The sequence below is a fragment of the Notolepis coatsorum genome, assembly GCF_963971535.1.
Source record: "Notolepis coatsorum genome assembly, chromosome: 9".
Taxonomy (NCBI): Eukaryota; Metazoa; Chordata; class Actinopteri; order Aulopiformes; family Paralepididae; genus Notolepis; species Notolepis coatsorum.
In genome coordinates, this window is record NC_140173.1 from 46,979,498 (window position 1) to 46,998,444 (window position 18,947).

Below are 18,947 nucleotides of genomic sequence, written 5' to 3' on the forward strand. Positions count from 1 at the left end.
GTAACATATCCCAGTTAACCCTTTCACTGCCACACGACAGAACCGACGGTCGCCGCTGTTGTGTGGCAGTGAAAGGGTTAACCTTCTGTGAATTGTCCCAGTGCAAGGGTTAACCGTTTGGTAGTGCGGCAGTTAAAGGGTTAAATGTTAAGTTGAGACTTTAGGATCCCTAGCCCTGTTTCAGGGGTGACAGTGGCTCAAGAGGTAGAGTGGTCGTCTGCTAATCGGAAGGTTCCTGGTTCGATTCCTGCTTCTCCCGGGCAGCGTGTCGAAGTGTCCTTGAGCAAGACACTTAACCCCTAATTGCTCCCGATGAGCAGGTCGACACCTTGCATGGTTGCCTCCGCCGTCGGTGTGTGAGTGAATGGGTGAATGTGAGGAACAAAAAATTGTAAAGTGCTTTGGATAAAAGCTGCTATATAAATGCACCATTTATTTTATTTCCTACTTGCCAATGACGCTGCCGATCGGTACAGTCATGTTTCTGCACACCCCATGCTGTTCTTCATACTGGATACCTGCTGGTCTGGCTCGTAAAGCCACATGCAACGTCAATGGGGCCATGCTCTAGTCTGTACAAGCCCTGAAATAAATGCTGAAACCTACTTTGGGTGCACAGTAGAGTATGTTTCAGCATTTATCTCCGTACAGACTGGAGCGTGGCCCCATTGACTTTGCATTTCATTGAGTGGATAACGAGCCGCGGTTGCTGGTATCCAGTACAAAGAACAGCATGGATTGTGTTGAGAAACGGACTCTGCCGGTCAACGACATCACTGGTGAGTAGGACATGGGGCTAGGGGTCCCGTCCCAACCACAGATATCCCTGAATGCACCAAATATTCCAATTTGAAACGGAACTTATAAGGACCACAACAATCAACATTAAATGGGATAAGGTATACTTGTCCATGTCTTTATCTCCTCAAGACTGGACTACTGTAACGGACTCTTCATCAGGATTCCTGGCAAGAGCATCCAAAAGCTGCAATACATCCAGAACAGCACTGCCAGGATCCTGATGAGAGTCCGTAAACACCGATCACATAACCCCCATCCTCCACTCACTCCCCATCTCATCCCGGATCAACTACAAAATCCTGACGATCACCCATAACTGCATAAACGGACACGCACCCCTCTACCTTCAGGAACTCATCACTCCACAATCCTTCACCCGCACCCTCAGATCCGCAGGTAGCCTGCTCCTTCAGGTCCCCAATACCTGGCTCTGCACCATGGGTGACCGAGCCTTCTGCACGGCTGCACCACGCCTGTGGAACAGCCTCCCCATCAGTGCATGTGAGCGGATCGGAGCGCGAGCGGCGCGGGGCGCGGAGCGGCCGGTTTTGACGTGAGCGAGGAGTGGGTTTTAAAATGAGTCGGCGCGACGTCCGGAGCGAGAGTTCTCCTCCGCTCCAATCCACTCCAGGCCGCTCACAGTGGTTTAACACTGATGTAATATATACATGCAGTACAATGCCAAAGCAACAGATGGCGATGTACAAACATGAAGGCCATTTTCAACCAATGAGAAGGGTGAACCTGTGATAGGCTGTTCGTTCAGGCTTTGTCACTGTAGAGACGCCCACACTCACTCTAGTTAGAAAAAGTATATCGACGGCTCGACGCCATTGTTGTTGACGTTAGCTTACATGCTAACGTTAATGGCAGCGACCATAGCATTGTGGCTCGGCTAGCCTATCATCGCTTAATAGAGATAGTGAATGGATAAACAACGTTATTTAACATTGCAGAATGGCTACAATTACAATGCGGCTCAATACAAACAATTGTTAAGGGGCCCAGGGGGTGTAGACTGTTGTAGTTTGAGCTCATTTACACCATGCTCCAAAAAAAGAAGAAAAAAAACTGCCGAGCGATCTGGCGCGGGGAGCGGGGAGCGCTCGATTCAAGGTGAGCGGGGAGCGAGCGGAGAGCGACTTGGGGGCGGGGTCAACATGAGTGATTAGCGGAGCGGACCAAGCTTTAAAGAGCGAAGAGCGGATTTCTCGGCCGCGCCGATCCGCTCACGTGGTCTGCTCCCCATCCAGCTGAGGGCACCACAGAGCCTGGACTCTTTTAAAACAGGCCTGAAAACCTACCTATTCAAAAAGGCCTTTGACTGTTAGCTTTTTATTTTAATTTTATTGCGCTGTTGTTATTAAATTGTCTGTTTATACTATGTTTTTAATTAACTACTGTAATTTTTTTAACTGTTTTAACCCTGTAGTGTAGCACTTTGGGATCCCAGCGAACAAAAAGTGCATTACAAATCCAATCTATTATTATTATTATACTGCCCTGCAGAAGCTAACCGCAGTTTATTCTTTCGAGTTATGAGTGAAACAAAGTTTCAGAGTTCAATCTTGCTCCGTTTTAGAGAAAAGTGTATAAAGAATTGCAGTAACTACAAAATCACTGGATAGTCAAAGAACTTTAAAGCCATTTTGCTCAGTTTCACTGTTTGCGTGGTCACTGCGGTTAGCTTCTGCTGGCAGTATACATTATCATCATCTTGGTTATGTGGTGGGAAATAGCCGAAGCTAATAACTTACTCAGTCAAAAGAGACCTGGTTAATATGATTATTAACTCAATCAAAGTATCAATACAAAATATTCAGAGTTAGGCTGGATGACTCTCAACGTAGTGTTTAGCTAGGACACCCATAATGAGAGACCCCCCACCGGAACATCTTTATACAAAACTGGAAAGGGTGGGGGTCAAAGGAATGTGACATCTTTGGGGACATAATGGGAAGGTGAGAAAGGAAGGAATGGGGGTAGGGATGTGGATATGAAGGAAAGATGAATAGGATCAAAGAGAGGAGGGAAGGGGGTCTTATCTCCCACAGTTAATATCAATATATCCCAGGTATCTTATTCAGGATGCTCAAAGCTTACAGTATCTGTGGTATTGTAAACAGGATATGATGTTAACGGCTAACAATATTCAACTAAAACATTTATATTTGAATACCACACATATTAATAGGATATTGGTGTGTATGTACTGTAGATGCACTCAATTTGTTTTTTTATTGTTACATTCTTGTAAATATGTGTGTAATTTATGGTTCTGAAAGATACTCATGGTAATTGCTTGTACCCTCCTCCTCCCACAGTGAGATTGACCTGGTATTCTCGTCAGCGAGTTGTCTCAACGGGTGCTTCTTGGCTTCCAGGTAATTATTACCCGTCAGGTGAAGTTCATCAGACATGATTTAACACGCTTGAAATCTTTTGGCCTCGACTTTCGATGTCTTTCCGCAATGCAGTGTCTTTTTGAAGGAAGAAATAGGCAGATTTATAGTTTTGCCCTTGACTTCTTTATAAAGACAATGTAGAAGTTGCAATGTTTTTATTTCATTTTAAGCCTTTATTTAAACTCAAAAGGCAGGTTTCCCTCATTTACAGTCACGTTGAGTGTACATACAGAAATAAGCAAAAAGAAAGGCATAATTAATTGCTGGTCTGTGTGTTTTTATTTTTGTAAAGCTTGCCTTTAGTGTCAAACACTATGGGGCGACAGTGGCTCGGGAGGTAGAGCAGTCTATTAATCTGGAGGTTCCCGGTTCGATTCCCGCTCCTCCCGGGCAGCATGTCGAAGTGTCATTGAGCAAGACACTTAACCCCCAACTGCTGCTGATGAGCAGGTTGGCACCTTGCATGGTTGCCTCCGCCATCGGTGTGTGAGTGAATGGGTCAAATGTGAGGAACGAATTGTAAAGCGATTTGGATAAAAGCGCTATATAAATGCAGCCATTTACCAAGTAAGGCCTGAACAAGAGCTTCATAAGAGCTACATAACAAAATCATGAATACCTTATTTCAGTCTTTCATGCAATGCTCACTCACTGACAGTAGGGGTGAGCGGTGGGTTCTTGGTGCATCCCTAATGCATTTGTGACCTCTAGAGACGATGGCCGTCATTGCCTTTTCTGCTTGTTCAGTTCAAAATGGCAATTTCCATTATGGCTTTTGGATTTTGAAAATGTGATCAATAAAAGCTTAGAGGTCCTTAAAAGTAGTGAGGGGGGGATACATTTGTCCATTTTGAAAGTATTTTTGCATCTCGTTCCAACTGCTGGGAGCAGGAAATTGAAAGGAGTGACCAAAGGGAGTGTTAACACGGGGAACATCTAGCTAGATATGGTGAGCAGCTCTGCTGTTATAGGGAGTAGATGACAATTTACTCCCTGTACTCTTGCATTCATGTAAATGACATTGCCTTAGTCAAACAATGGAAGAATGGACATTTGGACTATGGAGCGTTTAGCAGAGTAAAGCAGGAGTGATTCCTGTACAAGAAGCCAAGTCTTTATTTTTGAAGATTTGCTGAGAAAAATGCTAAACTGAAGTGTTACAGAGGAGTGTCTCTCTCTCTCTCTCTGTTCTGCACAGTCACCCAGATCACTACAACACCAGCAGTAAGTGCTCGGGTGTGGATATGAACGTGGCTCGCCTGCTGTTCCACAGAGTAGTTCAACTGGATCACCCAGAGGTGGCGCAGCAGGTCAGTGCTCCAGACCAATACCACTCTGGGTAAAGCAGAACGACACAGCGCTTTGTCGTTACAGTTTGTCATTGTTCAGCATTAGGAGAAAGTCTATGAACTATAGATTGTATGTCCGCAGTCCAACTCCACTTATTCAGATTTTCATGTTATATTTTAATTTACTTGAAGGTTTACATGGACTCTTTATCGTTTTTTAAGGTTAATGACACGCAATGCATAATGTCAAAATATTGTAATTTCACGGTATTGTAATGTCACAATATTGTAATGTCACAGTATTGTAATGTCACAGTATTGTAATGTCACAATATTGCGATATATTGCGATTTATTACAATTGTTTAACTGCAAATGATGCCTCCAACAGAAAACGTTAACATCTGCAATAAGAATATATATAAAACACCTGTTTGATCTAATAAGATAACGTTTTCAGTCTGTTCACCTCATTCGAATAATTTCTATTGCAGTAAAATGTGATTGTCAAAGCTACATATCTTTTATATATATTTTTAAATATCGATACTTGGCGTTACTGTAGACGGAATTGGCCAGCTGGCAGCGTTCATGTTGCCAAACAACACAAGATGAATCCTTCCCTCTTCTGTCCCATCAGATCGCTGCCAGTCTGGAGAAGCACCTGATTCCCAGACTCACCAACTCTCCTCCAGACATCGAGGCTCTGAGACTCTACCTCACTCTCCCAGAATGTCCACTCTTCAGCGACCCAAACACATACGTGACTCTCGCCATCCCCTTCGCCAAGTCCCTGATCAGCCTGAAGGAAGCTCCGAGGAAGGTGCTCGGTAGGAGGCAACACGGTTAACACTGTACCTTCCTATCTCATTAACACTTTGACTGCCCAAGTGTAATTTCTTATTAGTCCCTTGAATGCCCACATCCACTCCAATGTTAACGTTAATATCGCCTAATCTATGTTTTAAATTATGGCTATGTGTCTAATCTGCCCGTCGCTTATTAAAGACTCATTTTCCAGTCAACATTGTCATGGCAGATTGTTTTTTTATCGCTTCATTTCCGTTTTCTAGCATTTTGAAAATCACTCGATTTCACGGAAAAAACAACACATTCCATGATAATCGCCTTTTACTGGAATATTCTAGAACGTTGTCATTGTTCGGCCATGTCATGAATCGTTTTCAAATAAACGCTAGATTATCGATAGTATATGTGTACGCAACTACGCATGCACGCTCTTGCGGCGAGCCGAAAATCGAGTCTCCTATTTCCTGACGGCGCGCACAGTCAAACACACAATCCCATAAAAGCGAAAACGAGTCTGATTATCCTAATACTGATAACATAGATTCCTTACCTGAGATCAGATGGTATCCAAATGGTTTATTCCAATTCCCGATCGCCATTAAAAAAAATCGCTCATTTGATTGATCCATCGTGTATACAGTAAAACACATATTCCCCGCGGCTCCGAGGCTCCAGAGTGAACTCTGGTAGACCTCGGTTACATGAGTGAGAAGTAAAATGTGGAGTGCGGGTTTTTTTTCCCCATTAATTTTCATTGAGTCCAATCCAAAAGGGTGATTTACCATCTGGGAGACGATAGGGGGCGCTTTTTTCACATCTGAGCGCCTGGGGTGACTGGATCTCCAACGGTAGACTCGCTTGATGCAATATGATTTCAGATCGCTAATAAAAAAATAATAATGAATAAAACGTATATTCTCATGAGTGGGCATTCAACCCGTGGGGGGTAAACACGAGAAAACTTGTGGATGGCATTCAAAGTGTTAAAGGAAGTCAACACCACAAAACAACACTTAATTTAGTAGAGCCTCGGGCAAAAGTAAACGGACTGCATTAATATAGCGTTTTTATCAACTTGTGCCTCACATTCACCCATTCACTCACACATTCACACACCCAACCATGCAAGGTGCTCATCGGGAGCAGTTAGGGGTTAAGTGTTTTGCTCACGCAAACACTTTTTTTTTTCAGAAAAAGCTGGAATCGAACCAGGAACCTTCTGATTACCGGGCGGCCGCTCTACCTCCTGAGCCACTGTCGCAGTGTCACTATCAATCTGTATTTTTTTTTTGACAATCTTTTTTATTTTAATTTTTTCAAACAAGAAACGACACAGCACAATAATGACAATAATACATAACAGACATCCAAGAACACAAACTAACACAACAATGATTAGACAATAAATTAGACCTATTATATATTGGATACACAACCAGTCAAAACAAGTTGTCACAAAGTAAAAGGATAACAAAATAAAATCTTTACTATAAAAAAGGGGCTTACCGAACCCCCTCCACCACCAGGCCCGACACCCGCAAGCCACAACCCCGGAGGACCCACAGCCCGGCTGCCCGTGAGCCAAAGCACCACGCCTCTTTAGTGCCTTGACTCGCAGAGACCCCGAACCGCACCCCCCCCAGCCAGAGCCCACGATCACCAGACCCAGATCAGAAGGGGGTCAGAAAATATACATAGGATCAATATTGAATGAAAAATAATAAACAAAACAAAAATACAAAAAACATCATAACCATCAACATACATGAATATTCGCTCGTTCTCCCCCCCCCCCCCCCCCCCCCTCTCGCCCCAGGACCCCAACGTGAGACATCAATATAATACCTTATTCCGTACTCAATTTCCAGAGTCATATGCGTTCTTTTAGTTTTTCCACCACGGCCAACCAGACCGCGATGTTGGCCTCATTAACACCTATGACACGTGCAGTGGAAATCTCCAAATAAATAACATCAAGATAGGTGAGAATCCATACCTACCTATCTGGTTGTATCCAGCGTGAGGCAATCAGCTTTTTGGCAGCGGTCAGACCAGCCAAAATGAGCCTCTTTACTTGTACAGAGGTCGGCAACTGAGAAACATCATTTAACAACAAAACAGAAGGCAAGGCCGGTATGGTTAGAGAGAAAATCTCTGATAACTGAGTGGTGACATTTTCCCAGAAGATCTCAACAGGAGGGCATTCCCAATACATATGCATATATGTCAGGCATTAAAGCGTTCCGTCTTGAGACGGATATCCGTCCATTTGATTAGGAGATTCCGTCATTTGATTCCGAGTCGTGACGGATTTTAACCTGAGCCAATCAGAGGCGTCAAGCAGTCATTTACGAGCAATCGTTTACAGCGCTTTCACCCGCCTCCGCTGTGCTCAGCACCAATGGGAAGCGACCGTTTGCCTTTCAGTTTCTGTTTAGCTCTACTCGAGACCCAGAGTAGTGATGTGCCAAACGGATCATTTCAGTGAGTGAGCGATTCGATACACGCTCACCGCAATGAACCGATTCACGTAAGCGACTCACGGCTCACGGATCATTGACACTTCCGGAGGAAGTTCCGTAAGCCAAAACAAGAAGCGTGAGCGCGAGCGCGAAAAAAATTTGGCCGATGTTATACAATTACATACAATTATACATACAATTGTTAAGGGGATGCAGACCAGAGAAAGACTTTCGTCTTGTTTACATCAGGATCCCCCTGTTATGGAACACACTACCTATGGACATTAGGGAAGCTAGATATCTTAATATTTTCAGAAATAAGCTAAAAACGTACCTCTTCACCATAGCCTTCTAATACACCCCGCTGACTGTTGATTGTACTGTAGCACTATTTTACTCTGGCCATTCTATTGCATAATTTTACTATCTATTCTACTATTCTATTATTGCACTGTATTATTGGTGTGCAAACCAGTCAACTTACAAAAAAGAGCCTGTTGGAGGAAATGCGACAACATTGCAAAATATTTCACTATAATATTTCAAAGTGAAGTAAAAAATATTATAATAATTATTTGATCATGTTAAATAAGTGTGACTGACTGACGACTGTGACTCACAGCACACAGCAGGCGCAGCAGGCGTCGGTGTCGGGACACGCCTATTCATAGACTACTGTTGTTTGACAAAAGACACTCATTAGCGCCACTCGACTCCTATACAACCAAATAAGTAGTATGCTATTCATTCAGTTGTCTGTGTCAATGTCTGTCTATTCATTCAGTTTATCATAGAAACGTGTCAGACTCTAGTTGAGCCCCCGATCGACGATATCCGTTGAGTTCATTGTGTGTGTCTGTTGTGCATGCCGGGGGGGGGGGGGGGGCGCGTGAACCGACTCATTGCCAGACGTGAGCGATTCGACTCACGCTCACGGCAATGACTCGGCTCTTATGAACGAGTCGCTCATGACCGACCCATCACTAACCCAGAGTAAACACTGACATGCTGCAACTTTTCCGAGATAGTAAGTTCATTTTACTTATTCTAGTCTAAAGAAACATATATATTACTATTGCTATTGATAATTCTAGGCAAGGTGAATGCCACAAAACGAATGCCTTTTGTTAATCAGAACGTTATTTACGCGACAACGTGTGTTGTTGTTGCGTGTGTGTGTGTGTGCTTGCGCCGTTCGCTTTCCGTGTATGATAAATGTACATGAATGTTGATACATCTAGTTAACGTTAATGCCACAAAACGAATGCCTTTGTTAATCAGAACGTTATTTGCGTTATTATTTGTTTTTTTCTAACGGAAACCTAGGCTACTGGGGGCTGTCTGTTCCGTGTGCCGCAACTATTTCAAAAAGAAAAACAGAAACAACACATTTGTCATTGTCGTGTTACTTCACAGTACCCCCTCCTAATGTACAGTATCTTCCCCATCATATGTATAATCTCTGTTAGGATCTCTGGGTAACAGTACTGTATATTTGCATATCGTATATGTCACAAATGTAATAGTACTATCTGTAGTATGTCATGTATGTCACTATGAATTTAAAATGGGGGACCCTGATGTAAACAAGACGAACGTGTTTCTCTGGTCTGCATCCCCTTAACAATTGTGTGTATTGAGCTGTACTGTATTGTACCCATTCTGCAATCTGTTAAATATTGATTGATTGTTATTAACAGATTGCAGAATGGGTACAATACAGTACAGCTCAATACATACAATTGTTAAGGGGATGCAGACCAGAGAAAGACTTTTGTCTTGTTTACATCAGGGTCCCCCATTTTCAATTCATCATAACATATATCTGACATACAGATACAGTACTGCTACATCTATACATTTATGACATACCAGATTTACAAATACAGTATTGTTTGTGATACAAAAATAGTCTAAAAAAAGAGAGTATATACATTTGACGTAGAAATTGTACACTGGTGGAGGTTGGGTAGGTGGGGGGACTGTACATTGGAGGTGGTTGGGTGGGTGTGATGGGGGGGGGGGGGGGTTGTAAGTAACTGTACATTGGATTATCGACGAAACCTTACTTGGTCCCAAGAAGAGGGTCTCGTGTATTAAATAAAGTTTTCATTCATTCATTCACTCTGGATCTGGTAAATCCAGTAGAAATACACACAATTGTTAAGGGGATGCAGACCAGAGAAAGGCGTTTGTCTTGTTTACATCATCAGGGTCCCCCATTTTCAATTCATAGTGACATTTATGACATACACAACATACATGACATTTATGACATAGGGACATACATGACTTACAGGTATATAGTACTGTTACATTTGTCACATGATATGCAAATATACAGTGCTGTTACCCAGAGATCCTAACAGTAAATATATACGTATGATGAGGAGGAGACTGTACATTAGGAGGGGGTGGGTGGTAAAAAATATATACAAATGGTGGGGAGGAGACTGTCCATTGTTGTTGTGGCATAATTGCGAAACGTGTTTAGTCCCTTGTTTGTATGATAACAAGCCTTTTAGTTCATCGTTCAAAGTAATGGGAAAGGGGTTCTAGCTCGCCATCAATCAGAAGCTAGCCACAAGACTTGCATTCACGCTCTCCAGCACACAGCCTCCCTGCCTGGCACAACAACCACAACAGTAGGGTCTATAGTCACAGTCGGGACAGTAGACTCCCTTAAAACGCTAACGCTATTAAAAAAAAATACAGTGGAGGTTAAAATAAGAATATGACTTTGCCAGAAAAAAAGTTCAGTCAGGAGATTTTTTTTTGCTTTAATCCCTGATATATGTTCCAATTAGGGATGTCCGATATTATCGGCCGACCGATATTATCGGCCGATATCGGCAGTAAAATGTGATATCGGAAAATATCGGTATCGGTTAAAAAAAGAAAAAAAACAATAACAATATTTGTTATATATATATCCAGTGAAATTATTAGTTACCTGAAATTATTACGTTTTTTGGACGGGGAAACCCTGCATATATCGGTATCGGTTGATATCGGTTAATATCGGTATCGGAAATTAAGAGTTGGACAATATCGGAATATCGGTATCGGTAAAAAAGCCAATATCGAGCATCCCTAGTTCCAATGGCACCATCTGGACACAAGGTACATCGAGAGTCAGGCCTGAGACCCATTAGGTTCAATCGCCTGGGGGTCAAATAAGTCCTATGAACAAAATTTAGATGGATCTGTTGGTGATCTGGGTTGCGTGATGATAGCCTAATATTTTCCCATACCGCATCCCAATCAAAATCTATATCCAACTCAGGGATATCCTTTCTCCAAATCGTATCTAAGGGTAGGTCTTTATATGAGGCCGTAAGTAAGTGAAGATAAAAGTCAGAGACGAAGCCTCTCGATGTCTCTCCGTCATAAAAGAATTTGTGAAACCGGTGTCGTTCTGGTGGAGCATCCCATGGGACTCTGTGAGCCTTTAGAGCTGCCCTCATTTGTAAAGAAAAGAAAAAGGAACTACCGGGAGATCAAATTCGTTGGATAGGTCCTGAAAAGACTGGATACCAGAGTCGTTGAACATATCCTTCAATACATGGATACCCTTCCCCTCCCATCTGGGGAATCTAATGGGTCGTTGTCCAATAAAGAGCAAATTGTTATTGAACAGTGGGGAGTGCGTGTGCCATTTATGGCGGTTAGTGCGAGTTCTCTGGGTATCACGCCAAATCTGGATCACATGTGTGATCAGAGGGCCAAATCGTAATTTGCATTGTTTGATTGAGATGTTGGTATACACGATATCTTGAAGTCTGTGTGGGGACACCATCTCCTCTTCCAATGGACGCCAGGAAACAGCCGCATGAGCGTCAAACCACGTGATAAGAGGTCTTAGAGAGTATGCTTGGAAATAATATTTGAAGTCCGGAAATGCCAAACCCCCGTCCAATTTACTCCTCTGTGCAGTGGTTCTCTTTAAGCGTGGGCGTTTGTTATTCCAGGCGAATTTATATGCAGCAGAGTGCAGTTTTTGCCAGTAACCAACAGGAGGAGACAACGGAAGCATGGAGCTAATAAAATTAATTCTAGGTAAGACATTCATCTTAATTATTGAGGCGCGGGCCTGTAATGAGTTCTTTAATTTGGACCACCTGTCAAAATCCTTCGCAATCCTGTCACCCAAGCTGGAGTAGTTATACTTTACAGTCTGGTTAACAGTCGGGAATATTTCAACCCCAAGGCATTTAAAGTGATCTACCATGAGAATATTTGCTGGAAGGAGGGTTGCCATCGCAGCCTCGTTGAGTGGAAGGAAGGCTGATTTTGGCCAGTTGATCTTAAATCCAGATAGGCTGCCAAAGTCATCTATTACTTGGAGAAGGTAGGGCAGAGAGACGGCCGGGTTCTGCATCATGTGAATGAAACCCTCGCCCAATCCCATCCTTCCTAGTACTGCCCATAAATACGACCACTCCAGTCTGTCAAAGGCCTTCATTGCGTCTAAGGACATGACGGCCGTAGGGGTTGCAACATCCTTACTGGCGTCAATCACGTGTAGTAACCGTCTGATATTATCCGTGACCAGACGGCCTCTTATAAAGCCAGTCTGATCGGGTTAACCAGAAACGTCATATGCTTTTGAAGTCGGATGGCTAGCACCTTAACATATAGCTTGAGATCGGCTCTGAGGAGACTTAAGGGTCTATAGCTGCCACATTCTGTGGGGTCCTTATCTTTCTTGAGTAGAACAGATATAAGTGCCATATTGACATCCCTGGAGAAGTTGCCCTCCTCGACTGAGTGTAAAATCATTGAAAGTAATAAGGGACCAAGTATATCCCAAAACGCAGTATAGAGTTCCGGTGGAATGCCATCCCAACCAGGAGCCTTGCCCCGCTGCATGTCCGCAATTGCTTCCCTGAGTTCATCTAGTGTGATGGGTTCAGCTAACCGCTTTGCGTCCTCCTCTGAGATTTGTGGTAGGTTAATTTGACTAAGATAGTCCTCCAGCTTGGCGTGATCAAAGACCACTTCCGACTCGTACAGGTTGGAGTAAAATGAGCGAAATGTATCATTGATTTTTTTGGGGTTGGTGGTTATCTCCCCCTGTTGGTTCTTAATGGCAGGGATATCCGCAAATTGATCGCTGGCCCGTATCCTCATAGCCAGTAGGTGACTTGGTCTAGATCCATGAAAGTAATAGTGTTGTCTTGTTCTGTGCATTTGAAATTCAGACTGTTGTCTTAAAATGGAGTTAATCTCCTTTTTCACCACTTTAATTTGGAGCTCCAGTCGGTTAGAATATTTGCGCTGCATAGAAGACATCATTGTTTTATGCAGCTCCTCCAATTCCACCAACTTGGAGAGACGCCCCTTGCGGAGATTGGAAGCAAATAGCGTGGTATTACTCCTAATAAACCCCTTGACCGCATTCCACAAAGTTCTGGGGTTCTGTACCGAACCAGCATTAAACTGCACGAATTCAATGAGCTTCTCTTTAAATTGTAGATTAAATTCCTCGTTCTTCAGCAGTGTTGAGTTAAAGCGCCATCTAGGGGCACGAGACGTCATTTTGCTGAGTGAACCCTTAAGCAAGGATGTATTTGTGGTCTGACAGTGCAATGGGCTTCAAGTCAACGTCAAAACTATCGAATAGCCTAGGGGAGGAGAAGACATAATCAATTCTGGAGAAAGTTTTATGTCTCGCGGAGAAGAAAGAGTAGTCTTGCGAGGTTGGGTTGAGTAACCGCCACATATCCATAACCCTGTGTCTTTAGACCAGCCACGTAGGGCCGCGGACGCCTGCTTTTGATCGTGGGTTACAGCATCTCCGGATTTATCAATCAACGGATCCCACATAGCATTGAAATCAGCACCCACTATGAATGAGTACTCGGGTAGTTTCAGCATCTCTGTAGTGAGTGCAGTATAAAATTGTGCGTCATACACATTAGGGGCGTATGCAGCTATAAGAGCAATTTTCCTGTTAGTGTATTCCATTTTCGCTATAGTGATTCGTCCTTCAGCATCCGACCACACGTCTAATAGTTTAATATTCCGCTTCCACTTAGCCACTATGGCTACCCCCCGGGATCTAGAGCTAAAAGAGGAGGAGCCTATATTATGATAAAATTTGTTTGCAAGTTTAGCACGGTCAGCCTTTAAAAGATGCGTTTCACTCAGCAAAGCCACATCGACCTCCTGTCTTTTCATCCATGTAAGTACACTTGTGCGCTTATGTTGAATATTATGCCCCCCTGAATTCCAGATCAAGATGTTTAAGTTAGCCATAGTCCAACCAGGTTGCAGTATGATTGAACGTGATTCCCCTGAAGTAGAGCACCACAATATATACACAACCCCACGCTAAGGACCTGTTGGGGCGAGAGCAGACATACAATAGAGCGAGCAAAAAGAAATAAAAAACAAAAAAACCTGTGTGTGTGTCCCCCCCCCCCCCCCCCCCCCCTCTCAAATATCTTGTCCGATGTCGATCAAACATCACCCGGCACTGTGACCGGGTCACAGCAACCAGGACCACATTATCTAACTTTACCATTCTAACCAGAATTGTATATTGTAACAAATTATGAATAGGGGGACTCCCCCATCTCTCAACAGAGAGTATCAATCTATGTCTATATAGAATTCAGTGCATAGAACATTATTCATACGAAAAAGGCACATGAAACATAGTTTGTCCGAACTGAACTTGATTTAAGTGACGTACTCTTAACACATGTCGAAATAACACCATTGTGGAAACAAACCCCGATCATTACCGTGCTGTCCACGTTGAGGTTGCGAAGCGTTGGCGACAGACTTGTATTCTGTTATGACAAGAAGGAGAGTTAAATGCACAACATTGTCCGCAGCGGTAGGATAGCCTCGACCTGCCACCCGCATACAGTTCGTTGCAAAGGGGAACAACCCCCTCGAATGGATGGATCATAAGCATATTCAGTCTGTTTGAGTGAAGACTGTGATCTTCATCCCGCCCGGTTAGAGCCGAATAAAGATAATAAACAAACGTAACAATCCTCGCGCCGTTTACTGGATAGCTCAAGTGTTGGATGATAAAAAGGGCAAGAGATAAATAATAATGAAGAAACTGATAAGAGTATAGGGCGTCTGAATTACATTCAATTAGTCCGTAATCATGTTCGTGATTGAAACAGTACCATATAGAGAAGTCAGTTATTACCGTCTTGAAGATTGAGTAAGCAGCGGTCGAAAGTGATTACCATAATGCTGGGCTGGCTAGCTAGCCGGTGTGCTAAAAGCACACGTGCAGTGAGGACGGTAGCTTGGTTAGCTTGTATGCTAGCCGCCCACACGTGGAATCAGCTCCGCTCCTATAGGGATGCTAGCCTGGATAGCTAGCATGTTAGCAGGCCACGCGTGAACCCCGCCTCAGGTACCCGCTCCAGCCCCTCATTGCCCGTCGCTCGGCGCATGCTCCACCGCGGCCTGTCCGCTCCCCCCCGTCGGAGCGACGGTGCTGCTTCTTCGGATGTAGTCCTCCGCCTCGGATGGTGACTTGAACAGCCAGTTGCACGATACCTCTCCCCGTCCCGTCTTTACCTTTAGCGTTGCTGGGAATAGCAGAAACACCTCCACAGCTCGCTCTCGTGCCAGATCCATAGCGCCTGCGAATGCTCTTCGCCGTTTAGCTGTGTAATCGCTAAAGTCAGCGGCGAATCTCAATGTACAGCCATTCACAACCGGCGGTTTCTGTCTGGCCTCTCTCAGTATATGCTGTCTCGTCTGGAATCTCAGGCAGCAGAAAATGAATGTGCGAGGGTTTGCACGTCCGCCCTTCAACTGGGTAGCGGGTCTAAAGATCCTATGCGCTCTTCCGATCTCAGGTCGAGCTAGCTTTGGGAACCATTTTGGGACCATTTCCTCAAGGTACCTTATCGGGTCGCCTTTTCCTTAATGATAAGCAAGCAGTGCAAGAATGCGGAAGCATTCTACCGTAGTGGCGTGCGGTAATGCGCCTTTCATTTTCCGCCGCCCAGCGCCCGTGCGTGCACCGGCGGCGGCGTGCTCGCTCAGGTGCGTGCGTGCGCCGGCGTGCTCGCACGAGGTGCCCGCGCATGCGCATGAGATCCGAGCGGAGCTCAATATATATAAGTCACCGCCCCTTATTCACTATCTAGAAATAGCTCAATTGGCAAGACTACATGGCTGTGGATCCTATGGCTCGTTTGCTGGCGAGTTCGAATCCCATCGAATATTTTTTTTTTTAACGTGATTTTTTTTTTTAACGTGTATTCTTTCGCCGGTTAAGGTTAGGCATGGTTAAGGTTAAGGTTAAGGTTAGGCATTGTTTCGGAGTTGGTTAAGGTTAGAACGGTTAAGTTTAGGCGCTGTTAAGGAGCTGGTTAAGGTTAGAGTTTGTCAAAGAGAATGGCAATATAATTTCTATGGTTAAGGTTAGGCATGGTTAAGGTTAATGTTAGGCATTGTTTCGGAGTTGGTTAAGGTTAGAACGGTTAAGTTTAGGCGCTATTAAGGAGCTGGTTAAGGTTAGAGTTTGTCAAAGAGAATGGCAATAGACAGCCTATTTCCGCGCGACAGCTCCCAAAGCGGGCCTGAAAAGAAAGGCGCTTTACCGTAGTGGCGTGCGGTGACGAATGCTTCCGCATTTTTGCACTGCTTGCTTATCATTAAGGTAGACGCTATCGGGTCGTCATCCTCCGTTTCATCAGGCAGTCCATAAATTCTCACATTGCATCTCCTACCACGGTCCTCCAGGTCTGCCGCCTTCATCTCACAATCACGTAGCCTGTCCTCCAAGTTTAATATTCCCGCGACGTTGGTCTCAGCCGCCTGCACGACCGCGGACATATCTTCCTCCGCCACGGTTAATCGAGTGCCTATTGCAGCCACCTCCTCCTGCAATGCATCCACCCTGCCCGCTAGCTTAGCCAAGATAGCGTCCGTTTCCTCTCGGAATATCGACCTGATGAGATCCCTATCCACGTCGTTCAGGGTTCCCAACTTTCTCTGCGTATGTTTAGACATAATTCCAACTTCTGGAAAATCAAAAGGTATAAAAAATAAAACGTATTCAGGGATAATGTGGCCTGGTTGCCGAGCTCCGAAAAATCAGCCAGCCATGTGCTGTGGAACGGAACCGCACTATCAACCTGTATTTGAAGGATTCACTGCATCAAAATTACATCATCAATCCTAGGGCGATATTTGTGAAAAGTTTAAACGGTTAAGGGGGGTGTAACTGAGGGGTACAATTCCCTGACTGTATTGTTAGATATGGTATTTAATACCACTACCTCTTGTACTTTAACTTCTGGCCATCCAGTACATGATATAAATATGATGAACACTTTCCCACCTGATGAAACGAAGTCCACACAAATGTACAAATCGAATATTTAATATAGCAAAGGGTATATACAACGTTCACTTGTTTACACTTATGATTTGAAATATGCACTTGTATGGCAAATGAGTATTCGTAGGTAAATCAACATTGAATGTCCAATCTCTGGTTACGCAGGGAGCAAGTATACAACCTGGATATTTAGGAACTATAGCGATGGTACTTAAATGATTATAGCTGGATACACTAAGGGGGGGGGGGGGGGTCCCGCTGGTTGTAAGACAGTAGGAGGGGGGGGTTAGAGAAGCCGCTGGCGGTATCCCATCTGGCCGACGATTTCTTGGGAGAATTCAAAGTCTTGAACACGGTGCCCACAGAACCTCGGTCCGCAGACGAATACAGCTGGACCCTCTGGTGGACGGTAGCTGCCGGTCCACAACGGAGAGACGTGAGGCGACCTCACTGGTGTAGAGCGCCGTCTCACCTGGAGTCCTCTCCGGGGGGTAGTTCCAACACTCCGCAGTGTTGGCCGTTATCCATGGAATAATCAAAGCACCCAAAGCATAATCCAAGCCGTGGAAGGCTCGCCGTCGTCCGGGTAGAGTAATCCAATATACAGGTCCAGTCGCCCTGGCCCGGAGCTCCTCGGATGCAAGCACCACTAGGGGTCTGCCCAGCCTGGTTAAGCGTCCAGATAACGTCAGGAACGATGGGGGTACTGATAACTTTATAACTCTAACCGAACGATGCACCATACATAAATAGACTATTATTAGCTTAATAGAATACGTCCAACTCGACGGTATAGTGCCAAACTATGACTATTCAACTATTAATCCACACGATATCTCAATGCCTATTCTGAGGCCAAGTAGGCCTTACTACACCACACGTGCGTCGTGGGTGAGGCTTTGCGTCTGTCACTCTGTTGGAGGGTAAAGAACTGGACTAAAAAGAAAGTTCTACTTGACTTGCGCCATATATATATGCGCTATGAACAAATAGTACCATTCGTATTTCGCCAGACGTATTCCTACGCGGAACCGGGGCTTGCCACGACATGTTGGGCGGCACGATTGAACTTGAACCTAGGGGTATGGCAACCTGGCGCCAGGTTCTCGTCCAATGGTAGAATGAAACTATTATGGGCTGTTTAGTAGACTAAAGGGATATTCAGTGCATATTGTACAAGGAATATACAGGGGATATCAAACGATATACAAACACTATTTAAATATATATATATAAATAAATATATATATTCGGTTCAATCTGATCCTTCACAACAGCCGCCCCCTAATTAGTCCCACCTAATTAGCTAAGCAGAGACAGATTAACCGCACTGTCTACCACTCAAGGTCCGCTGTAAGGGTCAGTCAACTCACAAAGTCATGGGGTCATGGTCATCATCGATAGTATCTGGGAGTCGGGGCAGTTCTATGAGCCTCGCCACGGGTCGTGTGTAAGTGCGCCCTTGGACGAGTACTTCAGCTGCTCGGACCTTGCCATCGGCACCGGTGATCACTTTGCTTACGCGGCCAGCCGGCCACATAGCTCTGGGTAGTGACTGGTCGATAATCATGACGACTGTTCCTTCTGTCAAATTGTCTCTCTCTTTTACCCACTTCTGGCGGGTCTGTAGAGACGGTAGGTAGTGGAGTAGGAAGCTGCTCCAAAACTTGTCAGCTAGTACTTGACTGTACCTCCACATTCTTCGGCCGTTCGCTTCTTCAGGCCTGTACATTGTCTGGGGTAGCGCGGGGTCCAGCCGCCCCATTAGGAGTGTGTTGGGGGTGACTGGGTCGACATCTGCTACATCACTGGAGACGTAACCGAGGGGCTTTGAGTTCAATACTCCCTCG

General features: G+C 44.6%; 1 protein-coding gene across 1 annotated transcript in view; it reads left to right on the top strand.

Moving 5' to 3' along the window:
• Nucleotides 1-18,947, top strand: part of herc4 (HECT and RLD domain containing E3 ubiquitin protein ligase 4) — a 115,955-nt gene that overhangs the window by 33,557 nt on the left and 63,451 nt on the right. The window contains exons 11-13 of the mRNA XM_084322198.1: nt 3,126-3,185; nt 4,405-4,516; nt 5,135-5,324. Coding sequence (XP_084178324.1) covers nt 3,126-3,185; nt 4,405-4,516; nt 5,135-5,324 — 362 coding nt within the window. The remainder of the gene's footprint in view (nt 1-3,125; nt 3,186-4,404; nt 4,517-5,134; nt 5,325-18,947) is intronic.